We start from the raw sequence: 27,936 nt of genomic DNA, 5'->3' as shown, positions 1-27,936 counted from the left end.
TTGGATACCAGGCTCAATTTACATATCTAATATTAAAACAATGTAATTCTTCTAGAATTGCTCCGTGACTCTCTCATTTCTTACATCATAAACATAAGATTTTTCACCTATGAGAATGACACTACAAATGGTGTCTTCAGGTAAAGCCTCATGGAATTCACAGATAATTTTAATGTTTGTTCTGTCATTCACCACAACTTGTTTTCTTTTTGAAGTGTTGATTACAAACATGGGTCTCCGTGTTTTGAATTCATCTGGAGTGTAGTACATATCAGTACTGCCAGTAGTGACTCTTTTGAAAGCCGAAAATGCCTCATATAATTTGAGAAAATCATCCTTGGACATGTCTAAATTGTAATTTTCTCTGGGGAATACCTCATTTCTGCCATTTTTAAGATATATGTTCTTGATGTTGCAGTTATCAAATCTACTTGAATTTTTTTCCTGATTATTGTGTCTTCCAGTCTGAAACAATACCACCACAAAATCAGGCATGTCATATTGAATACTGGAGAATGAATTTGTAGCATCAAACTCATAATATGTACCAGATGCGGGCTTCTGTACGCATTGATATGTATAAAATTGCAGAGGAATCTGTGGATTTTTTAGGACATCAGCTTTGTATTTAAGAGCGTAACTGGCTTCATATTCAACAACTGGGATTCTTAACTCCATAGTCTGAATAATGCATTTGCCTGCATCAGGTAGGGTATTAGGCAGAGCTTCTCCTGTAGGGTTTAATGTGCTGTACCTCATCAAAGCATTGTTATCATTTGCAGCTCTTCTAAATGTGATTCTTAAACCACCCTTCCACATAATATCTTTGTAATCTGAGAAGAATCCTGGCAACAGGCGCATCGGGAACAGCACTGTGTGGCTCTTGGTTAATATCTTATCACCAGCCTCAAATCCACCTATTTTGTAGTAAGAAGCTTCGGTTTTGGATAATTTTAGAGTGGCCAGAGCTGTGGAGGTAATGCCGGGATAATCTATTCTGTTTATAACAACGCCATGCTTTCTGATCTCAATTTCAGAGAACAGATGCGGCACAAAATTGTCTACAAGTCTTATATTCGAATTTGCCGGATAATCTGTTCCATCGAGCTTTACAACATCAAATTTGATGTATAGATCTGCTCTGTGGGGGTGTATAAAGCCGTCCCCTACATCAAGATCAACCTCAATCTCTGTGTTGGGTTGATTTAAATTTGCAAATGTCCTCCTGTTTGGGGGGAATGATTGTAGCTCATAACTCTCAATATTTTCCATTGTATGTATTTTTATTTAAATGTTAATCTCTATGATTGCAGTTGTTGTGGCTCCAGCAAAATCAACTAATTCTTCTTTTTCATTAGTGACCATCAATTCAATGTTATCTATTCTATTATGGCACACGGGAAAATATAATGTTGGGGATGGATTGTAGATGATGGGCTCCATGAATTCGGAATTAGGTTTGAATGTTGCAATGATGCCTGTTTGTTTGTGAGTGCCTATGCCATTTGATTTGGTGATCATACCCTCGGCCACATTACAGTGAATATTCAGAGTCTCTATGGCTAAGAATTTAGGTATATTCATAGCAGTGTGTTTGATGGCCGGTTCAAGTTTTGTGTTGTTCTCAAAGCCTAACAGCTCTCCTATAGTACCCAGATGCACTGTCTCCGTGGCAGATACAATCTCTACTCTGTGAGTGACAGAATTTTGACTTAACACTATACCTCTGGGTAATTGAGCATTTAGAGTGGACAGATTATACTGCCCTGGAGTGATGACAATTTTTTGATCCCCTACTGCAATTGTGTTGTTGTGGTGCGTAATATTTGGGATCAAGTACATGCCGTAAAATGCTCTGAGAGCTATTGTTTTGGGATACACTATGTCATCATGCAATTTGAGTTTCAATATTGAATTTTGGCTGGTGAGATGGAATACTCCCATGATGTTTCAGATACCACAAGGCCTTTTGAAAATCTTCAATTGATGGTTTATTTATTTGAGACATGTATCTAAGAACAGATAAACACAAATGTCCGCAATTAACATCTTTGAAGTTTTGAACACGGGCATTATTGTAATAAAGATTAGCTGATTTTAAATATTTTATTAAATTTTCAGGTGGAACACCTCCAAATGAATCAAACACAAATGCCTCATTGTTTAAATATTTAAGATAACAGATCCAGTGAGTGCCCTGATTTTTGTACTTATCCAAATTAACAATGCCACACTCTTTGTTGAGTGGTTGTTCCGGTAAAGAATCAGACATGTACACACCCCTAAAATGTTTGATGCCCAGTGGCTTGATTAAAGCTTCAATATCTTGGTTTGTAAGCGGCTCTTGTTTTTTTTAAACTTATTCATGGCTCTCTTAACACCTTTGCCTTTTTTCTCCATTGCCAGGTTATGGCGCCTCTGCTCATCTAATTCTGCCTTATTCTTCTTGGCATCTATTACTGTTTTTGCTATGGCAGCTGATCCCCCAGCCAAGCTCCCAACAGCCCCGAGAGCAGCTAAGATGGCCGGGATAGTAAATATGAATCCCCCCACATGTGATTTTTTTCTTGATTGCTGTAATTTTTTTAATTGGGGGGTACTAAGCAACAATTTCATACCATGTCCCTTTGCAAGACAAGAGCTTTTTTTCTTGCGCTGCTTTTTGGTTAAAAGACTGTCAATAGTTTTAAGAGATTTGAGACCTGCATAAGGTATTTGATACATAACACCCTTGGCCTTCATTGTAGGTTTATTATATACATATTCACAGCCCCCACCCCAGTTTTTGTTTGGTGCTCATAGCTATGGTGGTTCCCAATGCTGCTATTTTTTCACTCAAAGAAGCATCTTTGCTTACAAATCTGCCAAATGCAGCCTCTTCTAATTTCTTGTCTGCAACATGTCTCTTGTCAAGATCGGAATGTGTGTTGTATGCTATGTCATGGTCTCTACAAGCAGCATCTAAAGGATTAACACCAGGATCCCCTCTGTTTAATCTATGGTCCAATTTTGTGCCGGGACCACAATATTGATAGCCTGGAATGTGTAGTTCAAATGGCAGTTTGTTTATAATGTCATTAACCAGCCCCCGACCCTCAGAAACATTCCAAAATTTAGGTGGTAGAGTATTAATAATTTTTATGAGATATCCAATCCCCTTAGGGTCATTCACTATAAAATTAGACAATTTGGTGCTTATCATGTCCATAATTCCAACTTTTTCATTGTAAAAATTGTGGTTGCCAGCATTTTCCTCCCCTGCTATCACCAATAACCTATCTACAAGTTTCCTGACATCATCAACCCAGACAAATTCTTTAGGCAGGGTGTTGTATTGTTTGATTCCACTGCCAGTCTTGATCTGTGACCATATGGGCTTGATTAAATTATTGTATTTTGCCCCACTGCTAGACTTGACTCTTTTTTGTGTGGGATCATTGTTCTGGTATAGAGCATCTGATTTTATTAATATTTCTTTGTAATAATCATAATCTTGATCTGTATAGCTGCCAGGTCTCTTCCGAGTCATCAGTTCCCACAATCCAGGTGTTCCGGGGTACTTAACAAAAGCACCTTTTTCTCCGAGACGAGATTCTGAATAAACAATTATATCATCCCCCATAAAAGTTACTCTGAAATTACCAATTCTATGTATGATACTGCCATCAAGCTCTGTGTCAGCATATAAGCCAAACACCTCATCTTTGTTGTCTTTAGGTGTGGTTAAATATTTTTGAGCAAGAAGACCCAATTCAATAGGATCCAGAGTAGCTTCAATTCTTCTAGGAGCAACAGGACTAGGTGTATGAATACTGGAAAGTGGGGTGAATGGATAATCTAATATGTTCCTTGCAGCTACAGGCACAAGCTCCGTGATCAAATTTTGATTTTGCTCTGTAACAGTTTTGATATTCTTACCTAAATTATTAATAGCATCAATTACAGGCTGTTCTGTTTGTTTGTGTTTTTCATAAATTCCACGGTTCTCTGATTTCCATCCCTTAAATCTTTTTACAAGATAATCTCTTAACTTAAGATCATCAATGACTGGTCGTTTCATGGTTGTTTATTTATGTCTCAACGTCTAGAAAATCGTTGATTTTATTTCTGTATTTGCCAGTATTGGGTGTTCTTGTCATATCAATAGTGACAAACCCATAACTGTCCTGGTTCCAGCACTTGCTGCAAAATTTGGAAAAATCATTGTAGCTCAAGTCCCCACCTACATATTCATCGTGTATGTGTTTGAGGTTGGTATGATCTTGATGAAACACACATATAAAATTGCTGTTGTCTCGGATCAGCTGCTTCGGTATTTTAGAAAAAGTCTGTGCCAGGTAGAAGCAGTCAATGTTTTTGTGCCGGCCCTGTGTAAAGAAATTTCTAACCTTGTTTTGATTATCCAGTATAACGTCATCAAACACAACAACAGAATTATCGAGACATTCATCAAGTGGCTTAACATCTGGTTCAAAAGTGGCAATATCCAATCCATCATATAGCTTCATCAGCTGCTGATATTTTAATTGTTCCAAGCTCTTAGAGAAAACATACAAGTGCCTGTCTTTCCAGTCTAACCAGTTGGGGGCCAATAAAAAATTATCAACCATTAGTGTAGTTTTACCACAAGCAGATGGCCCAACAATAAGACATCTAATATTATCAGGCAGCAACTTGCCATTTCTCTTATTCTGCTGTTCAGGTTCTGGCAGCCTTTTTATAACATCCCAGGTGCTCATATTATCACTTTGTCTGCATCGATCCAGCTGTTTTCCGGATGACCCAGCCATTTGACAAATAACTTGTTGCCTTTTCTGCGGATGATTTTTTCTATGAGATATGTGTCAGGCTGTTTAGTTTTGCTGAGTTCTTGTTCATAGAATCGGCCTTTGAGAATTTCTCCTCGGTGATCTTTTATTATATATGTGTTAAGGGTCCCGGGTTTAACTTGAACTACTGTAAATAATTCGGTGCTCCAGTTTCTCGTAAAGCCTCTCTTGAATAAGTGCTTATATTTGCTGATTCTCACTTGATCACCCACCCTGTATTTGGCCCTTCTTGTTGTTGGCTGGTATCTAGGATAATAAACAGTGCTGATCAATTTTTGCTCATCAGATGAAGTTACTTCAGAGGGTTTCATGTTGATTGTGGAATGGACCGAGTTGTTGTATTTATGTAGAAGTTCTGGAAGAATATTAATCCATTTATAATTACCTTGAAGGGTAAATTGTTTATACATAAGATTTTTTAAGGTTCTGTTGAATCTCTCTACAATCGAGGCTTTGAGATCACTGTAACTCGAGTAATGTTTTATTGCCCGGCTTTTAATAAATTGTTGGAACACAGAATTATAAAATTCTTTGCCATTATCTGTTTGCAAATAGCGCGGGGATCTTCCTGAATGATTGATGATTGTCCTGATGGCTTCTGTAACACATTTTCCAGTCTTGGATTTGAGTGGCACAGCCCATGCAAATTTTGAAAATGTGTCTATTACAGTGAGTAGATACTTGTAGCCCTTGTTGATTTTGTCTAAGTTTTTCAACTGTCCACTTGACAACTCAATCAAGTCGCTCTGCCATAAATCATCTATGCCCTTTGTGACTACTGGGAGTCTCTTAAAATTATGTCTGGCTTGTCTGTGTAATTCATCAACAATAATTTCTCTAGACATAATATGTAAACAAGAATATTGCAACTATGGGGTGTTCAGCAGCTGAAACTGCAGGATTTTCTAAATATAATTTGTCCCCTATTTGTATTTTAAATTCCAGAGAGCCATCATCTTCAGTATAGGCTGTTTCTAATGTATTGGGGTCTGTAAAATCCTCCAACTCTACACTGGTGATTTTTGGTTTGTTGTCAGCATTTGTTATTGATAAGGTAGGGTAGTGATGTGCCTGTGGCTGATGCCAATATTTGATCTTGATTGGTCTCAGTGTGCCTCCAACAAAAAACTGGTAATAAAATTGTGCAGGGGACAGCATATATATTTTGCCACCTGGTGTAAATGGTGAATCATATTCTTTGTTGGGGATGCTGTACAATTCAAGAATTACTGTATGTTTTGGATTCTCGATTATGCCTGTTATTTCCTTTTCTGCTATAAGCAATCTACTTGTTACAGATTCAAGGTGCTCATTGATGGTCCTAACAACATCATCATGGCCTGGCTTGATCTTTACGTCCACAACAAGTTTCTTGTATTGTTGCACAATCTCTTGAAGCTGGGTGGCAAAAACAGACAGAGCATTTGCTTGATTGGATTCCATGGTCCCTAGCTGTTGCTTGATATTAGCTACAATTTGTTGCAAATTTTCAACAACTGCCAATTTTGAATTTTGAGCAGTAAGATCATGGACCTGTCTTCTGATATCCTCAAACAGGGCATGCAATTCATTAATATGTTGATTGGTTGGTAGAGTGGCCACTGTCTGAGTGAGTTGTTTGATCTCTCCCTGGATATTCTTGATATCTTCTGATTTCAATATCCTATTCACTGCTCTCTTAATATTTTTAAGTTCCTGTGATGTGGGAAGATTTGATACTGTATTCTGCAAAAATTCAAGTGCCAATTTTACATTGTTTAATTCAGATGCATCAGCCACATTTTGCATGGCATTTTGGAGCAGGGCTATATCTGCCTGAGTGGGTGTGGATTGTTGTAAAATTTCAAGTTTTGTTTGGATATCATCGATCAAGTGATGAAAATGAGATAGTTCAGATTCAGTGTTGAGGTTTTCAAGCTTTGTGATCTGTTGCTGGACACTGACAAGTGTATCTACAATTCCAGGCAATCTGGATTCTAGTACATTTGCCAAATCACTTTGCACTGCTGCTATTGTACCTTCAAGATGGGTTATGGAACTTTGAATTTTTCCAAAATCTTCATATGTTTCAAGTTGCAGCTTGATGTTGGCTACACTCCGAGTTATTGCATTCAAAGCATCAGAAGATGGCAAGTTGTTCATAAAATTTTCAAGTGTCACAATTTTTTCTTTAACCTCGGCTATGGCATTGTGCAGAGGATCCAGATTAGGTATCTGGAGTGACTGAATCTGTTCCTTTAGAGTGGAAATCACTAGATCAAAATCTTCTTGTGATTTTATGCTTTTGACAATTGTTTGGAGCTGTGTCTGGACATTATTTATCTGCTCTTCCAATTGTTGTTTCAATTGCTCGGAGTTGGTGGCCTGGGTCTTAAATTTAGCTTGAAGAGCTGCTACAGCTTCTTCCAAACTTTGAAAATTATCCAATGTAGCCAAATCAGTATATTTCTGAAGCAACAATTTGAGTTCAGAATCAATTTTAAGAAGAGGGTCCATGCATTGTGATTGTAAATTTGTAATTTCTAATTGAAGACTGGCATTGAGTGTGGTTTGCAAAGCTTGTAAATCACTTCTTAATTTCTTGACTCTGACATCAAGCATCAGAATCTCATCACTGTGATCTTCATGTCTTGTGTGGCCAAATATATCATTAGGCATTTTCTTTTAGTGGTTATTTATTATAGAGTATCTGATTCTTAATTCTATAAAAAAGGGTATAAGCTTGTCATATGATCCAGGGACCTCAATATATAAGCAGTCACCAGCAGAAACAGTATATACAGTGCCAGAAATCATGTTTGAGTGCTTAATTCTGTAAATATTTCTCCCTACTGAAATTTTAACATCACCCTCAGGGGTTGTAATAAATTGCAATTGCCCACCTACAGGTAATTGATAATGATTTAAATTATTGTTAAATATGTACAATGTTTTACCTGTTTCATCATCATTATCTGTAAGTATGCTGTTCAGATGAATAATTAACAAGCCACTCAGTTTAGACATTACAGATTGTAAATCAGGAGAGGCTTGTGGTGTCGGCAGATCCATAATAGCCTGTTTCTTGAACCCAAATAAGTTCATAGGCATGTTTATTTATTTCAAATCATGCTCTGTAATTGGGCATTGTTTCCCATTTTTCAAATCACAATGCCCCCAAGGTAAAGTATGTATGCCACATGACAAAATGCATCTCTTATCATCATGTGGGTCCAGGGCCACTTTTGTTACAATATTGCTAGTCAACAAGTGATTCTCACTCTGAATTCTATTTTCTGATGTTCTGATTGAACTCTGTGATTTGATGCAATTTTTGTAATCTTCAAATACAAGCTCTTTTTCAACAGTTACTCTGCCAATGCCCTTGGCCTTTTTGGCAACAGCACCACTACATGTTTCAAAACTGTACATCTTGGCTCTTAACCCAGCAAATTCCACAATAACATCACCAAGTGTCTCATCTTTTAATTTGCCAGGTACCTTTTTGTTGTGGTGTGGTTGAATTTTTGTATGTTCACTGGTATCAAAGTATTGAAACAATTCAGGCTGTGACATATCTTGATAAACATCTTCTGTTTGAATTTCAAGAATAAAACTATCCGTGTCCATGTACAATAATTTTACACGATCACCGTAAAAAGGTTTCAGCACGTCATAATATAATATTAACATATGTAATTTGGACAATTCCAATATCACAGCCCCTACATAAATAGGTTTATCAAACTTGATCTTTGTTTTCATCATGTTGAAAAGTGCCATGTACTCATTATAAATTCTTCTGTAATTGAAGTTGGGCTTTGCAACCAATTTTTTGCTCCGGCTGGGGTCAGTAATTATTTTAACATCGGTATGTTTCCTGACATTTTCAATTGTTTTGCCATACACTGAATTCACCATCAATTTAAACAAGCCCTTATCAAATTCGCTTTTTGCAGATGTTCGAAGCTCCGTATTTGTATCAATATAAGGTTTCAACCATCTTGAGTGCCTGAACCTCAAAACTTTGCCAACTTTGGTCACTTGAACACCATGTTTCATCAGGAACTGTAGGTTTTTGTAATATATGACATAACCCTGTTTTGGCTCCAGAGTCGTCATGAGCTTCTTCTGTTTAGAGCCAGGTGAGCACTGAACCTCGGGAATTGGGGGCAGATCAGAAAATTTATTGTGCAAATCATCAGGAATTGTCAGATCAACCTCTAAGAAGAGTCCATATTCACTGTCATCAAAATCCTGAAGATCTTCAATATTGAAATCTTCGACCCACTCAAGCTCTGCATATGGCAATTTATCCATCATAGCATAACCATAGAGGCTATTGGCATCTCCATACAGTATATAATTTGATGGCCGTGTTGGATCATAATCAGGCATGTATTTGTTATTTGCTCTGGCATATCTCTGGGGACATTGCACCATCCCCCCTCTTATACATTCCTCCATAAACAAATACTTATTTTGATCTGGGATCAGATCCAATGGCTTTTTGGTGTTGAAAAACATTGCAGCCCATGCTAGGCCCGGGGCACTGTAAAAATACACTGGGTCCAGTCCATAATTTTGCATAGAAGATTTTCTGAATGCCTGTATTACATCAGCTAAGAGAGTGACATCAAGTTTCAAATAAGCCATGTGATAATCACCAAATGTCTGGCAATTTAAACTCTTCCACATCAACTGAGCATGGCGATAATCTTCATCAGTGATTCCAGATCCTCTGATTCTGCTGTAAAACTCTTCTTGTGGTGGCAGGGAACACTCATCAAATTTAGAAGAATCTGTGACATAGTCATATGGATATACACCCTTCCGCCTAATTAATTTCAGGTCCTGATTTGGAAACAATGCACGTGTGATTTTGAATTGATCATCAGATAATTGATTTGCCAGTGTATCCAGGCTAGCAGGTAAAAATCTGTAAGAATCAAGAAATCTTAATTGAATAGGAACACCATCAACTTTAATTATCTTGCTAATAGATATATATTTTTCATCATTTTCAGCTAAAATGTTTAAATTCTGCTTGTCAAACCCCTCGTACCTGATCAGATGATGGAAATCATAATTGGATGCTCCATGGCAAAATATAGGGATAAATCTTGGTCTCTTGATCTTAATATTACAGCTATTACACAGGGCCATTAAGAATTTACCATCTGTATGAGAATGGTGTTTTACCTTGATATTTGTATCTGAAAATTCAGAATCACATACCGGGCATTTTTCTGCATTGTTGAAATCCTCAATCTGTTTCTCTGTTAAAGGCAGCATGGGTTTTGATATTAATAAGTTGTTAGATGCTATGTCACGGCACACATTTTCTATTCTATGTGCAAATTCTTTGATGGCATTTGGTCCCATGTATAAGTGTGGCTCACTAGCTACACCATCCCGTACAACCACATAACAAAAGCTGGAAGGTTCATGTTGCTGGTATGGTGTACTTGATGATTCTTCTGGATCTGGGCTACAGAATGCAATAGGTTTGAGGTTCGATTCGAAATCACAGACAATATATGCTGGGTGTTCCAACAAGGCTTCAAATTTTTTGAATTTGCAATTTTCACTTGGATTGGGCATCACCATATGAACAGGTTTATGGTTGCCACAGTATTTCAGATGCTCTTTTAACTTGTTTTTTGCAATTTCTGCATTTTTTTCACGAATCCCATTTACCATTTTTTGACCATCAAATACAGTTAAACATCTTCTGCACAACTTGAATATTGTATTGGATTTGTCTAGTTGTGTTCTCACTAAAGCTTCAAGATTATGTATCAGAGTATAATGGTATGTATCATCCCCTTCAATTAAGAGCAGATCAATCGGAATAGCAGATTCATCATCAATTGTACTGATTCTGAGAGGTGCTATCGGACAATTGCCAGTGGAACAAATAAAAACATTAATAGATAATTGTTTGCCATTGATGTGCTTGGCCCTTTTTTCAAATTTATCAATATTCTGAACTGACATTGGATATTCTAAACCCTTCATTGCATCGTCAAAAATATGTTCATGCTGTTTGTAATAACTTATTCTCTCAGGATGCCTTGAAACTAGAAACAAAGCAGCTAATATACACCACAGAAAACATTTCTGGTCGGTATTTTCTATATTAACCACGGCTCTTCTGTTTTTAATATTGGCAGGTAAAGGCAGATAAGTGGATCCTTGTAATGGAGTGAATTCAGAAATATTAACATAGAGCTTGTGTGATGAACCGCATAGACTCCATCCGGACTCTTTTGCCGCAAATTCAGAGTGTTTAATGTTCAATTGATCTATCAAATTGCCTATTATTTTGTCTGAATTTGAATTTGAATATACAGGTACAGTTTCTGTTATGTGGGGCTGTGTAAATTTTGTGCCATTTGGTTTCTTATATTGTACAAACAATTTGAGGGATAGCTTATAAGAGCCATTTTGTGCATTAAGAATTGCCTGCAGATCAGAATTTATACTGTTCAAGAAATTCTCAATGCCGCATCTTAGCTCTGATACAAACTGGTAATCCCTAAGTTGGGCATTAAAACTGCTACGGGTAGGTTCATGGCGTGGCTGTTTTGCTGCTCTGGCATTAACAGGTGCTTCGTGCCTTCTTTTCAGACCAGATGTAGATGGTTGTGCAGAGCAAGTATCTTTATGTTTATATGTGAAATATTCCATGTTATATTTTCTATTGCATTTGGGGCAAATTTTTGTGGGAGTTTTGTATTTGTCTGGATTACAAATTTTTTGATGCTTGGCCCAATTAGAGCTGGATATATTTTTATTGCACTGATTGCAATATTTTTGATTCGGCATTTTTGCTGTTGTTTATTATATACAATTTCCTGGGTTTCAATTCAAAACTTTATACTGAATAAAAATATCAGTTGGGGTTCAGCACTGTACTTTGTGTGTGTGTATGTATATATGGATGTATACACTTAATATTTTTTGGCTTTGGTATTTATATACAATTTCTTGGGATTCAATTCAAAACTTTATGCTGGATCAGTTGGGGTTCAGCACTGTGCTTTGTGTGTGTGTGTGTATGTATGTATGTGTATTAATAGTTTTGGCTTTGGTATTTATATACAATTTCTTGGGGTTCAAATTCAAAACTCTATGCTGGATCAGTTGAGTTCAGCACTGTGCTTTGTATGTATATGTATATATGACCTTACTTGGATTATTCCGCCAAATTATATGCTTCAAGTCTCCTATACTTTGGTGGAGCAGTGGGTTCCACTGCCAATCCAGCAATGGTGAAGAATCTGCACTGTACCCTGGCTTTTATAGTTTTACAGAGCCAATAGAAACACTGTAGGGGTATATTCAGAAACATGAGCTATTCTCTAACATTTTTGCCGAAGTACTTTCTTCTGAGTGTATCCCGTTTTTCTGCTGAGCGTACATGCAATCCCGACCGCAGCGCCTCCACGCTTAGGGGAGCGGAATTGTCTGGAACTAATTTGTAAAGGATCGCTGCTCCAAATATTGATCGACACGCCGGTGCTGGGCTCGAAATGAACTGATCGCTGTGTGGAAAGTATCGATCCCACCGCTTTGGGGCCGTCATGCGCACATATTGTTCAAGTATTGATCTTATATTTTCTCGGGGCTTGATTTTATATATGAACAGATTACAACAAATAAATTGAATATAACAAATGCAAAATATCCTAGTTTCTATTCAATCCTTTTATGTGAATTGAAGAAACCAACAATTCACATATCCCCATACCGCCATATGCTTGCCCTATTATTTTACTAATAGGCAATGTTCTTGAAGAGTCCTAATAGGCAATGTTCTCAAGGAGGCCTAATAGAACAAGATACAGCGGTATGAGAAATATGTGAATTAAAGATATTTTAGTAATATACGACGTCTAAGAAAAGGAATATTCAGCTCCAAAGTACTTTGTCTAATGCTTGCTACCATTTCCCTATTACTGGCAAAAGAAGTTAAAAATGTTGACATAATGAAAAAAATGGACTTGTTCCCAAGTATTCACCGAGTTCAGGCATTTGCACATAGATGGGTCTGTTGTCACGGAGCAATTCTAGAAGAATTACATTGTTTTAATATTAGATATGTAAATTGAGCCTGGTGGCCAATTGAACTTAAACCAGAAATAAATATGTATGTGTGTATGTATATGTGTGTGTGTATATATGTGTATGTGTGTGTGTGTATGTGTGTGGATGGCCAGTTTTAAGTGTGGCCACAAGAGGGGCATATTTTTAACAAATTTATGGATAACAATCTCACAGAAGAGCCTTTTGTAAGTATAAACAAATCAATCTGAGAGGGTCATACTTTCTGAGGAAATTCCCGAGGGCATTTTCACAAAAATCTTAGATTAGACAAGATTCCACACTTGAACAAAAAGCTCATATGCTCATGTTAAGCTTGTTTTAACTATAGCAAATCTGCTTGAGGAGGGGTTCATACTTTCTCGGGTTTATAATAGTATCAATTATACTACTAAAATATCATGACAACTTTACTGTGGATTCAAAGATGTTAATATATTAACACTATAAAAGGAGGTGCAACAAAGAAGCTGCTTCAAAAATAAGTTTTCTAAAACAAATGACGCTTTGTCTACACATATGTTTAGTTGGCGGAGCACAAAATGATTCCACCTCCCCAAAAATCGGCCCCTATGAAACCATACTTATTTAATTTTTAAAAAGTTCATTTCAAAGTGAATTGTTTTCAATGTTACCCATTATATCAAATATTTGATATGTATTTTGTATTTGGGTGTTTTGTGTATTTGAAATTGCCAATGTATTGTATTTCCTCGCTGCATTAATGGGGAAGATTTCAATATGAGATCAAAAAATACAGGACAGAACTCACAATGATACATCCACGATACCATCCGGTGTTCGAGTCCATGGGCTCTAACTTCACTAACTGGTACATTAGAGAGTCCGCTAGATCTTAGGGAAATATGAGGAAACCAGTAGATTAGTGGCGCCGAAACTACACGGCTTGCGGTCCAAATCCGGCCCGCCCAAGTGTTTACATGGGCCGTCTTATTACATATAAATCCTATCGAGTCTTGGTGTACGTAAAATGTGGCATGGCCCGTATATTGTATAAACCGGCTCACTGGCCATGCAAATGAAAATGGTTTGGTCGTCAGTGCAAAGTTACATTTTAGCCTCGATACTTTAACAGTTCTTGGAAACGAAACAACTATTTGTTTGTTGTCTGTTTTTAAGTTTATCTTACGCCCAGATAGGTTAATTGAGAGCGGTCATACAGTTTAAAGAGTTATCCGAACTACTGCAATGTGCCTCCACGAGAGATTGAACCCAGGACGACTTGATTGCCAGTCGACAACGTTACCTCTACGTCGAAGAGTCTTCTTATAAGCTTCTTTTTAACTAACAGTGACACATTCAGTTTAATTTGCTAGTTTTCACGACACATGTGTGGCCAAAGTACACTCATAAGTTCACAAAGGTCGACAATACCTTTTATATTTTTCACCCCCGCCCCCCTCTAAAGCGACAAAATAAAACCTGCTGTACATCTGTGACATTCAAAGTAATCACAATTTTCAAAGAATAAATGGCACAATTGCTTTGTAATCAGTGCTTGTGAATATATCCTGAAAAACATATGCTGTTGCCAAAGTATAGAAGAATCGTTACAAGGCCACTGAATGCATTGGGTTGTTTGTTGAAGAACTCAATTGGTATTCAGTGCTAAGTTTTCGAACGAGACGCGTATCGCTTTTGTAATATTGGCTTTCGAACTATTTACCAACTTCAATTGGTGTCCAATGGACACATAACAATGTGTAACGCACGCATAGGCTTTTGGGGTTGAAGCCCCTGCCAAAAAAGAAAAATGTTTAGCATCCTTCAAACTGCTGCATTGTTTACATGTAAATACATAGATACTACCAAACTTATATACAATAACATAGTTGCTTTATCGTTAGGTTGGCAACAAACATCTATTTACCCCTTTCTTTCATGGTGTGTTTAAAATGAAAATTTGTTTTGGTTTAAGAGCAAAGTAAAGTTAGTGATCGAGCGCGTTGAATCACTACCTCGGCACTGACGGTACAAGGTTCGACTCCTGAAATGATCGTTAATTTGTGAGTGTTACATTATCAGTTTTATTGCCCTTATAGCAATTCTACCAAAGATCCAGAAAGGGAAAGTAAATAAAAAAGAAAGAAAAAAGGGGAAAAAAAAGACCACGTTAGATGCGGATTAGATGTTCGATTTCGAAGCTTATACAAGGTTACAGCCATGCAACAAATTGTTTGCTCCATGAAGACCGCATCAAGAAAGAACCCTCAGTCACTGAACGCACAACACAATACAGGGTGGCCAATAAGTAGATAATTCCAAGTCTTGATTTTTGTGGAGGTAAGAGCATGCTCGAACTGGACGATATGATATCTTGCACAGAACGGAAATTACTGACCACAAAGAGTCTTTTCTATTCCAGCCATGCTTGAGCATTGTGTGGGAATCAAGATAGATTCTCACATATTTATGTGATTGCATTTCTTCTTATTTAACTATGACCGCGAGTATTCTAAATTCCAGCCTGAGAGGTGAAACATCTTAATTCTTACACAGCTCTCGATCTTTCAGGCTTTTCATTTTAACGTATGTACAGATGGCGCACGAAGCAACAACAATAATCATTTATTTTACACGACTGCCACTTAAAAATAAACAATTGCAATAGGTTATGTTTGTACCATTCATTTGCATTTTGTAACTATATATTATTTCCAACTTCAACAATGAAGTGAAAATGTGTTGTTAGATCACTGATTTAGTTACTCGTTCAAGTATAATGTAACTTCCTGGCCTGAATAAAAAAACGACTAATAAACATGTTATATTGGGCACCGTTCAATAATAGGAAGCTTGAAAACACATCAAGAACACCATTTACAAAGTTACATGATTGAAGTTGCCATTGAAAATTTGGTATTGCAATCCGTTTATCGCCGTAGAGTTAGGCAACACACATAACTCCTATAGGGAAGAGAGAATTTCAGGGTCTAAGGGTCCCTTTTTTATTGCCGGTGACTGAATATAGGCACGAAATGTCGGTAAGTATGATTAACTAGCTTCTGAAACATGGAAATAGTGCTTAAGTTTGCAGATTATTTTAGCAATAAAACCTTTATTGCATTTATCTTATTTATGTAGGAGTACACACAGTCGAAACAAGACGCCATCTATATATAAAGAGTTGTTACTGTTTGAGGGTGTGTCTAATGTTCATGGTTATATTAGGTTATCACTATCCTTATACATTGTGAGTTTTTCCTTTGAATTTCATTCTTTTTTCTTTCTAGAATGAAACGCGGTTATGGCCTGTCGTGTATATCTTACAGAGTGTTGTCTCGTTCTCATCTTGATTTGTAAAAGGCTGTCTCGGTATGATTCCTGATTCTTAGACCAGTGTTCGATTCCTGAAAGTCTCTTCAGAACCTGTCATCTAGGTAATGAAGACGGACTCTGTGGATGGAGTGCCTTTTCTCTTGCAGGCAAGATCTTCCTTTTGCCCTTCAAGAACTTGAAAGTGGCATTTACAAGACACAGACGCTTATCTCCATTTTCCCTACGTTGACTTCTTACAGATTTTATTCTTTCAATTTCCCACATTTCATTTATTGCCGGTCCCCGTGGCGGAGTTGTTAGCGCATCGGGCTACGACGCCAGGGGTCCCGGGTTCGAATCCCGACCTGGGCATGGATGTTTGTTAGTGTCCATTCATCAATTTCATCATATCATCACTCATCTCCATCTTCGCAAATTAGCCACAAGTGGCACAAAAAAACGTAGTAAAATAAAGAAAATGAATAACATACTTATTAAAAGTTTTCCTTCGCGTTCTCCTGACTATTTCTCGCATTACAAGTTGTCGCCGCTAAGCAAAAGCTACTATCTACTCTTAAAATATCTATACATCGGAGTGTATTATTATAAGTGTTCAAGATGTCAACCTAAAGACATTACAAAATATGGACTCGATATGCTGACACAAATACACGTGTAAAATGAAGAACAGAATCTACAAGTCATATTTTCAAAGTGGAAGAATCTTAATGTCTAATTTTTATTGTGCATTTCTTGTTTAGCGTCACTTTTTTGTCACTTTCGGTTAGTCGTCATGATCTGGATGAATTATTATTATATGAGTGATTGATTCAAATATTTTTTTGGGTGCGTCAACACTGGGGTTATTTGCATCTGTCACGTTATACGGGGCCCAGCTCCTTACCGTAACTAAAATCAACGTGTGTCTCTGACTACTGAAATTTCCTTACCATAAAAGCTAAGGTTGTAAAGGGAAACTCATCACTAGACTTCGAATTTTTAGGTTCTAAAGAGTGTGCTTTTAGATTCCTAAAATAGGTTCTAAAAATCCTAAAATAGGTCCTAAAAAATCTTACGAAAGCCTCGAAAAATCTTGAAGTAGGTTCAAAGAAACTTAAATTAGTTCAAAATTCCTGAAAAATGCTGATTATGTATAGTCACCCGCAATGAAAATGGGACACCTGTATCCTGAAATACACACTATCTTACATAACGTTATGTATGTTGCCTAAACCTACGCCGATGGTAGAACTTACCATTGGAAATTTACTATTAAAATCCACTCCTCGCCGTATAGTTAGGCAACAATCTTTTTAATGTTATCCACAGTCAAACTCCGCAATTTTGTGTATGACGACCATCTTATGTGCTGAAAATAATCTTTCGACGAAAACATAGTCAGTGGTGCAAACTTCAATGCTGAAATGTTAGTTTCAAAGGCGTGAATGCCACAAAGCACCGAAGTGACGCGAAAGTGAGCAAGACCACACAGAGCAGACCACTTTGGATTGTACAGATAACAGTGGCTCCGGACATAACACACAGCCTTAGAAAGGTCCAAACGCCAGAGCCTCGTCTGTCTGCAACATTGCAGTTATTGGGACGTACTGCGTGGAAGTGAGGTTGCGTGCTTAAGGAACAGTCACCCCCTTACACCCCATGCTTGGATGAGACTGATGCAGGGACACTGGAACCCATTCCTAAACGGCAAAATCGAACCTGGAACCTTCCGTCGTGAATCGACCAATTACAACCATCGAAACAGCAGAATTTGATTTATTTTCCGCATTTACCACCCCAAATGATATGACAAAAACATTTAATTAGAAAGTATCAGCTTCCGCACTTGGGCCTGGTTGATTTTAAATGGCGTTACAAGAAATCAGAGTTGATCCTTTGCCAAATCAGTTCCGTTCTGTTACCGAAAGGAGTGTCCGGTTCCACCACAACTGCATGTCTGACACTACACTACACTGAGAGGCTCTGTATGTTTCTTCACAAATGTGTGCCATTTTGAAACTACAGCTCGCGTAACTTGTTGACATGATTATCTTCCTGCAGTAACGACTCTGAAAGGTTATGTAAAAAAGTTGAAAATATGATAATGTAAAAACTTCTGCTACTGATTCGCCAACAAAAGCGGTATAAACTTAGTAGATAAAACAGAACACCTGATCGAGTGTTAATCTGATTTTCTTTGAAAGTCGGTGATGTAACAGGACACCAAAGATGGTGCTGAAAAAGGCATTAAAACAAATAGTGTGTTCTGGTACACCAAATCTGAATATTTATAAGACCACGCTTTTTATAATGTAGGGATAATAAACCTTACTGTAATTCCCAGTAGGGCACATAGTTATCATGCGTAATTTAATATATGCTACACCGAGGTTCGGATTCGCAGGATTAGGAACGACAAATACCGTGTCATGTTCACCCAGTCTAGTTCGTTTAAGTAGGTGAGCGAGTTAAGTAAAAAAGTGATTCTGCACGTTTTCCCTTTGATTTTACTATTCGTCTTTACACTTCCGGCGATTGGATTCCAAAACCGCGAGGTGGGGGGGGGGGGGCCAGCTGCCAAAAATGGAGGCAAGGATAGTTTTATTTCCCTTTTTAGACAAGGTTTAACATAGTGAAGGGACAAAAGTGGCAAAAAGGTAGGGGGCTGTTGCCCCCCCTAATCACCCCACTCCTTCTTTATTAATTTGCAGCGTCTTATTAATCTAATAGATGAAGAATGAGGTAACCTGAAAATATGGTTACTTCAAGTTGTCCCTGAAGATATATAATTATGTGCATCGATATACTATATGTGAACACGTTAAGTCCGTTAGACCTACAACACATTCATGTTTAAGATAGACTATCTTTGAATCTTGCATTCTCTGGCATTGAAAAACATTATACTACTTCCATAATAAAGAGCTTAGTTGTTCTATTCTGAATCTTTTTCTTCTATTGAGAGGGAACTGTACTTGATCGTAATCTTTACGACTTTCATTCATTTTTAAAAAGTGTTAACACTATTTATGAAGTTTACTGGGGCAAAAGTGTACAAAAATACTCATCTTTAATATTACGATGGTTCCGCCATCTCTGTCTATCTTTATGAGGAAACTTGAATGGTTCGCAAATCTCCTAAAAGAGAATTTATGAATGCGATTATCTGGTAAAGTGAGTACATTGCATATTATCTTCGGTACATGTGTTGAAACGCTCTTTCTACATGTCAGCGTGCGAAACAAGCCTTAGTGGTGCGGAAAGTTAACACTGTCGCTTGCGAACCGTGCCACATTACGCAGGCATTACGATGCGGTCTGCTTTATATTCCACGCGACAGTTTACAAAGCAAAAGATCGTTTCTGGATCAGTATGTGAGTGGGGCAACGGGTTGCCTGGCCTGGAGCTCCGAAGGAATCGTCGCAGCTGGTAAAAATAAACGACGATCGGCGTTGGCTTTCATTTGCTGACGTCATATTATTTCCTCCGACTAGACCCTTTTTTTGTACCGGATCTACCTTTGTTAATTGCGTGGATGTGGAAAAATCTGCATTTCCTGTTCTCGAGAAATCTCTTTCTCAGTTCAAGTCAGACTCTATATAGGGAACTTGCGTAACAGTCACATCCGCTTTCGTCAACTGTCTGCATCTCAGGAACTATATGGGCTAGAGACGTAAAAATGTAGCAGCCAAGGAAAAAGTATACATTATTTCAATTAGCATGCCAATACTAAAATATCAGAATATATTTCCATACCTTAGGAAAATAATATGTTTAGTATATATTGATTTGGTTTATTTACTTCTCACTTCTGCCACCTTTGGATAATCGCGAAGATGAAGATGAGTGATGATATGATGAAATTAATGAAGGGACACTCACAAAGAACACCCTTGCACATTCCGGAATTCGAACCCAGGACCCCTGGCGTCGTAACGCGCTGGCTGTGATAACCATTCCGGAACGGACATTGTGTACATATATACACGCACAGGCACGACTATACGTATAGAAGGGGTTGAGGTGTGGGGATGAGGACTCGTATTTAGAAGGTTCTCGATTCAACTCTCGTTGTCGGCCGTCTTAAGTGAGATTTCACTGTTCGTTTCCTCAGTATATTGAGGCAAATACAAGGTAGTGTACATCTTATCCACTTCCTTGTCTCTCTCCATCCCCTTTTTGCGGTTAAGCGAATGGTACAAATAAGCAGTGCTGATTGCACCAACCAACCAACCATTACGTAGCATCACGCTAAGATTTATGAAGATGACATTATTTACAAAGTTTCGTTAGTACTCCTGGATATCCAGGTCAAGGTCAAATTATACTGTACAAAAGAACGTAATCAACCAACTGACGTCACCTAAAACTCTTCTTGATATTCTAATCAAGGGATCCTATCGGGTTCAATATCCGGCGGGGTTAAGCAGCTGTTCGTATTACTCGTTAAGCAGCTGTTCGTATTACTCTTTAAACTGTAGGTCCAATGTCCGAAGCACCGTGCAACGTACCCCTTAATTAAAAGGCGACAATGTTACCCTCTGCCATCGGGAGACCCTGTTCCGTAGTATGTTATTTTCTTTGTCTTATCCTTATCGTCGCAAATAACTTAGAGAGGTTTACAAAGCAACATGTAGCCTAATAACTAAAGTGCAAATACTGAAATATAAACGTTTGTTGGTTTTAGCACATTTTTTAAAATTAAAACACAATGGTATCCCTATTAAGCCTTGTTTCCATGTTTAATAACACACTAAATAGCTAACCAAAGAACCATTATAGTGTCTTATTTTACAATACATTTTGCCTTGGTCGGAATTTTATTGTTTTATTAATATGACAATTTTAATATCGAAAGATAGTGTCACTAAATGGACAATGTCAGCTAAATTGGATCGCTTACTCTGCATTCTAGCACAGTGACATCTGTTGAACACACATTTTAATTCATAGGAAACATTGCTATTAGGTCTCAGCATTTGAAGTAGACCGGATCTTTTGAGATTCAAACCAGGATCGTCAAACTGACACCTTGTCTCTTTTGAAATCTACGACGTAATTAGATTACTTTTAAGCACTCCTCTTACACAGTGTTTCCTCACCTTAGGTTAAGAAGGGAGGTACGAAACCACTAAGCTTTCTACTAAAGAAAGGGTAACCATTGGTTCCGGTTAAATCTCTTTGGCACCATTGGACATGTACGTCACAAAGAACGTGTGAGTTGTAAACGCTTTGTGTTGCCGCAATCACGTGTGGAACGTGATTCAACATACGTGAACAGCGTAGTAACTCAACGTACCGTGTTTTTTTTTTTTTATCAAGATCGGAAAAGACTCTATAAAATATCCTACACAATAGAGCCGTAGATTTTGGGAAAGGTATGTACGACTTGGGCACAGCCCAAGAGGGCTCCGAAGGAATAAAATTATTCAGAGGTTGGAAAAACGTAAACGACGCGACACCCCTTTTCAATTAATATAGTTGTCGATTTGCAAAGAAAGAGTTTCATTAAAAGCATCAAGTTTATACTTACAACTTAAAATCCTTTATTAGGCATGTAAATAATTTGTTAATGATGCTGTAATATGCAAGACACCAAATAATGATTATCCATACGTGCAAGGTCCTTTAGGAAATCGGAAACTGTCAATACCGGGCATGTGTATTCGACCTTGCGATAAAATGATTTTGAAGATGGATTATTCTATAGTGGCATTTGGAGGCAAAAAAATATGTTCTGTACTAGTGACTAATATCAATTATAAAAATAACACTTCTTCGTGAGGTTATGTTTTTAGAGCATTTGTATAATTTTTACAATGTTCTAAGTAAGAATACTATTGCACGGAGAGGTTGAAATTAAAATTGTGGGAGCGTCAGTACTTAAGCTATTTGCACTGGCCTAGCCTCTTGCCATACCAAAAAACAACACTTCTTTCTTAGCACTAAAATCACCATGACTAGGTTAAAATCTAAGGCTGTAAAGGGGTACCAACCGCATGACAGAACAAAACACAATTCCACACAATTCCAGACACCAAAGCCTCGTTAGCCTGCAGAAATGCAGATTGCCAGGGTGTACCACGACTACGTGGAAGAGATGTTGAAATTTGAGTGGCTTTCAAGAAGCCTGCATTTTCATTACCGGTATTAATATATGGCATAGTAAAGCAATTGTCAATTCAATGTTAAAAAGGAGGTTTAACAATGAGAATAGTAGCAATTGTGTCAGTGGCGGCGATTGGGTTCCAAAACTGAGGAGGCAAAGTGCCAAAACTGGGGGTGGCAAATATAGTTTATTTTCCTTTGTAGATAAGGTTTAGCATACTGCGGGGACAAAAGTGGTAAAAAAACACCGTAATTGTTTGACTACGACCACTGTTTTATCCACAAACACCCCAACCTCCGTCCTCCATTCTTCAAACCCCCTAAAACCTTCACAGAGTCCCACTTTTTGTCTATTTTGGCTCTAAATTTACCTTACACCCCCTAAAATACGAACTTACACCCTCCAGATGGATAAATCTGGATAAACCTCATCTATGAGCAGGTTTCTCCACCCTATTGTGTTGGACTATGTCCGCGCGTTTCTTTCGTTGCACCATAACGTTAATAAAAAAATGTAAGCTCCTTGGTGCAACAGCTCTTGAGGTTCAAGCCTTGTCAATCGACTCTCCTTGTTCTACCTCGGTCAGCGTATCAAGTTCCAGTACAGCTTTTGACAGGCTTTCTAGATTGGAGCTGTTTCATTTCAAGTGGCTTGGAAGTTGTCCTCACGATGGTGGGTCAATAAATCTCAACCGAGACACACTCGTATAAAAAGTTATTTTATAAGTTATTAATTATAGAGGGAAAAAAATCTGACATTATAAATCAGGAACAGGTAAAATATAAAGGTGCATATGTAATCCAGCGCTCCTAAATCCTGCAGACAACTTAGTGACTGGGCGAGATGAGTGCTTGTCACGATTTCTCTATCGAAGGTTGTGGTTCGAGACTGGCATACGTTTTCCTCGTAGCCGCGATTAACTAAAAGTGACAGAAAAGCAACGCAAAATAACAAAATAGTGTCCAATATAGTTCAAGGAAGATGATTTTGAAAAAAAAGTGAAAAGACGGCTTAGTGCAAGTCACATTCAGAGGCTCACTAACTCTCAATCAACACCTACGCTTTGTTGGCGTGATTGTTGCTCACTCATTCTTGGCAAACTCCTTTCACGAAAAGCACGAGTTTTATCTTTTATCTTTAGTCTACTTTTGCTCTTTCTTTTTACGATCTTAATCAATTCATCTCCTTCGCCGCGCTTTAACATAGCGGTAGCTATACATTAATTAATGAAGTCCTGACTACACCATTAACAGTATCAATTTCCAAGGTCATTTTTGTTTTAAAAGAGAGAGAATTCTTTTGTTTTTTTGCTTCCGTGAACTCAGATGCCCATGAAACCTCGATCCTTCAATAACTGGGCACACATAAAAAATGTGTTGTGAAAGGATCTCATCAGAGACGGGAAAAGTTGGGCGAGATTGACTTTCCACAAAGCCAAACGAAAGGTCATTTGTTTAGCCATCGAGCTTGGACAACAAACCACAGGAAAAAAGTGAAGCGTAGAAAACGGAGATCACATTACACAAACAGCCATTAAGTTGTCCCTTTGCAGTAAAGCACGTTCTCTCTTTCTGGCTGTCGGTTATTTTACGCCGCTTTTCAAGGTATTGTGTTAATCGCGACGACGTAAATTACGTAGAGGTCTCTGAGTTTTCCAACTTCATGATAGACACGAGAGATTTCGTTCAGGAGAGTTGCTGTAGGTGCAAGAACACACCTATTATAACTATGTGGGTCATATGGGCATTTCAAAGGGGTGGACGGGGTGAGAATACCCTCCTGGGACATCTAAAATAAGATCACCCTTAATATATAAAATTAAGTGATCGCCTTTCCCGAAATATATGCACTAAATATTAAATAATAGTCAATAGTGTTAGAGAAAACAATCGACTTCCTTTGACATTCAAAACTTGGCGAACACCCCGATCTACTATTGAGGCGCCCAAAACTAATCAAAAATCATCAATTAACATAGAGCAGTTGCAGTAGGGAGCACCCCGTAACAACTCAACATTCACCTGGAGTGACTGAGGAAAACCAGAGGAAGTATCAATACGGATGTGCGACCACAGTTTGTACAACCCTAGATTCACTCGTATATAATTTATTTTGCTTGAATTAATTTGTTGAAGTAGAAGCATGCAATTATATCTCCTTTGTTTCTTGGTGATGGATGCTATCATGGATGTATCTAAGTTAGTTCACACTTACGGGAACTATATATACGTCCATGGATGCTTTCATCCACTCTAGCACACTCCAGCAGTTAGGCTGTACATATCGTATTCGTTAATTTACAATCAATTTCATCTTATCACATTTTATACTATGATAGTAATATATAGTAACAAGATGAAATATAATACGCCTCCATTCCTATCTAGCCATTAACTTGTAGATGTGTGGAATACCACTGATGCCATAAACGGGAGAACAAAAAGGACACATCTCCGCGAATAGGCCTCCCCGATGGCGTGGCAACGTCTTCACCTTGTAATCAAGGGATCCCAGGTTCGATACTGACAAAACAACAATTCAAATAAAAAGAAATTCCAAACATTTCCGCGATTAGTCTGGAAGCATAACAATCCTGCCATTGTCATGAAGTGTGAATTTCTGAAAATGTATGAACGTACCAAATATTATTCCACACCCCATGTAACAATGCAGAGTATCCCTTTAATAGTGTAATAGTAAAGCAATCAACTTCCTTTAGAAATTAGAATTATTTCGAAAAGGGCTGGTGGCTGTATAACTTGGTAATCCTTGTTAAATTGAAAGAATATCATCCAGAATGACAATAGTCAGTTCTCTCTGTAGGTCCATTTCTTTCCTGAATTCCACATTGGGGTGTAAGAGGCACCAAAAAAAATTCTCTTCTACTCCCTGCACTGCGTTTTGCAGAACTAAGGGGCTCTGATGACAGGACCCACAACCAGCATAATGCTCCGTGTGGCTTGTATTGTTTTGTCCATGCGAGTTTTGTAATCGTCATTAAATCAATTTCATATTATCACCTCTCATACTCACCTTCGCGATTAGCCAAGAGTGGCAGAAAATGCAAAGTAAAATGAAACAAAATTAATGAATTCCATAAGAGAATTAAGACTCAAAATTACACATTGCAGACGAGTTTATAATTTATAGACGATTTGATATTGTACACCGTACGTATTACAAATCAAGTCAATATAATTGTATAACTTTTGGTCGTTTAACGTCCATATTATAACTCCTTAGGTTAATTGCAGATATGATTTATATATTGTCTTTCCCTTTTCTGCAGCTGTTGGCTAAATGCGAAGATGAGAGTGAATGGTGATAAGTTGAGATGGATGAAGAGACAAACACAAACGTAAAGAAACGAGGCAACACGAGACCCAGAGAGGATTATACTGGCTGTGAGTCCAGACGCCAGGGCATCGCTAGTCTGCAAAATGCAGTCCAAAGTGACTGCAAGATTGACAGTTGAGTGTCTTTAGATTGCAACTATGAGAATGAATGATTAGTTGATGTGGACGATGATGTGGTAGGACTCGAGCCCAGTAACTTCGGAAGCGAGTCCAACACTCACTAGCCCTCGTAATTATACTTTTTAGTTGCAGTTTTATTATTTTACGTCGCTCTGCTGTCTCTTTGGGCTAATTGCGGCAATGAGGATGAATGGAGATTAGATTAAATTGGCAAGCTCTCAAAGGAATACTCACGCCCAGGGCGAACCTGGAACCTGATGCTAAATCAGGACACGATCACTCAGCACACTTCGCCACGAAGGCCCCCTCCCTTCCCCCGGGCATAGCCTTTCACAATTAAATTTGATATTGGCCAAAAACTTTGTCCAAATATTTTTCAAGTCCACGCTATGCGAACTAGGACCTGTGAATCCCCCGGGAATCTATTGATTACAAGGCCACTAGGTCTGACAAAGGATATTGGTGCACTACAGTGTTCCGCGTCCTGACAATTCAATTTGAAGATGAATGGTTTCGAACCAACAACCTTGCAATTCAAGGACATCATGTATACCATTCGCCCAAGCAACTGAGTCTCGTAATCTTCTATGCGATCGAGGCACATCATTAGCAGAGCATTTCAAATACTATCACTTTCCAAGAATCCAAAAACAAGGGTGACACATGTACTCCGCCAGGCACGTACGTACCTTCATGCTGACGTTGTCGCTGACGTCTAAATATCACGGCACAACACACACAAAACAACTAACCACCACAACCAACGAGGTAAGAGTTTGCACAATTAGGTCATTCGCCTGACTTTTATACAACGGTACCATCCTTTTCCTCCTCTTCTTCTTCTACCGGCGAGTTCCATCTGCTACGGAGTACTCGCACTCATCGCGTATTCGGAGGCCGTTGCTGCCTGCACCAATCAGAGTCGTCGCAGTGTTGCTGCCTCATAATTCTAGGCCTAAATGCAGTATCTTCGAATGACCTTGGGATGCTTTACTATGAAGAGTTAGTTTTCCTTGCGAAATTTAGTTTATACAGCGAGGAGTAGCTCACTATTTCTCACAATTGGGTTCGAACAGGACTGAACATTCACACCTTCTCAATTGAATTTTAAATTGAATTGTTGCTTTAAGTCCACTTTATGCACAGAAAGGCTAACCGGGACTAGACCTACAGTTTAAAGTGGGATACGAACCACTTGGTGCATTATTATTATTATTATTATTATTATTATTATTATTATTATTATTCAAAGGAATAGAAAAAGACACAATTCCGTTACAGGTCTAAATGACCCGGAAAGAAATTTCATCTTGATTGTACACATACTCCCATACTCATGTCAAGCATAAACAAGTTCTGCAGTTCCGCTTCGGTTAACACGGATTCTGTATCTCTTTGCAGTCTGTCAGAGCTTTGCCTCACCGTTCTCTCACTTCCCACAGAAATCTTACCACATTTTGCACAGTTTCCATGCTGTTCTTTCCTCCATCGTCTGCCACCTCTACCACTTCCCTTTCTGTTCCGCCCTTCAACAATCTATCTCTCCGATCATGAGCAGCAGGGCATCCAATGAGAACGCAGACGACCGTTGTCTCAGTGGGCATGTCGTTTCCCTTCTTAATTTTTTCATTCTTATCTGTTATCACACTCCCCATCTGAGTCAAGCCAATGCTCCTCTATTCTTCTTTCCCACCACACTGTCATTGATTGATTGATTGATTTGGTGTTTTAAGTCCACTTTATGCACAGAAACGCTAATCGGAACTGGACCTCTACGCCTTTGTATGCACATTTTTATATTTACGATGCTAATGAATTCTCTATCATTAACGCAACTAACGCTGCCCACTAAAAGATGGCTGGATAAGGAGCGGAGATAGTTGTAAAATGCTTCTTGAGAACATCAACATTTAATCTGGATCTTCTTTGCTTCGTGCAGCTGGAAACACTGCTGCTGAGCCAACGTAAAAGTGTCGGATACAGGAGGGAAGTAGAACGGCCCGCTTCCTCGAAGATCCGATCACCGGAGAAGCGACAGTGAAGATGCTTCCACGCCCAGGCCACACCTTGGGAGACGAGGACCAAAAAAACTGCGCCGTAAACATCGGTTGGAGATTAACCTTTAAGACGATTAGCGGGACTGACTTGCCTTCAC

General features: G+C 38.3%; 1 protein-coding gene across 1 annotated transcript in view; it reads right to left on the bottom strand.

Annotated features, from left to right (window-relative positions):
• The window catches only part of LOC145995257 (uncharacterized), a 54,766-nt gene extending 28,210 nt beyond the window's left edge, over nt 1-26,556 (bottom strand). The window contains exon 1 of the mRNA XM_083131831.1: nt 26,471-26,556. Coding sequence (XP_082987957.1) covers nt 26,471-26,476 — 6 coding nt within the window. The 5' untranslated portion in view covers nt 26,477-26,556. The remainder of the gene's footprint in view (nt 1-26,470) is intronic.
• Between the last annotated feature and the right edge of the window lie 1,380 nt (nt 26,557-27,936).

This window comes from Lepisma saccharinum, chromosome 11 (genome assembly GCF_977018435.1).
Source record: "Lepisma saccharinum chromosome 11, izLepSacc3.1, whole genome shotgun sequence".
Classification (NCBI taxonomy): Eukaryota; Metazoa; Arthropoda; class Insecta; order Zygentoma; family Lepismatidae; genus Lepisma; species Lepisma saccharinum.
This window is presented reverse-complemented; position numbering and strand designations above follow the sequence as displayed.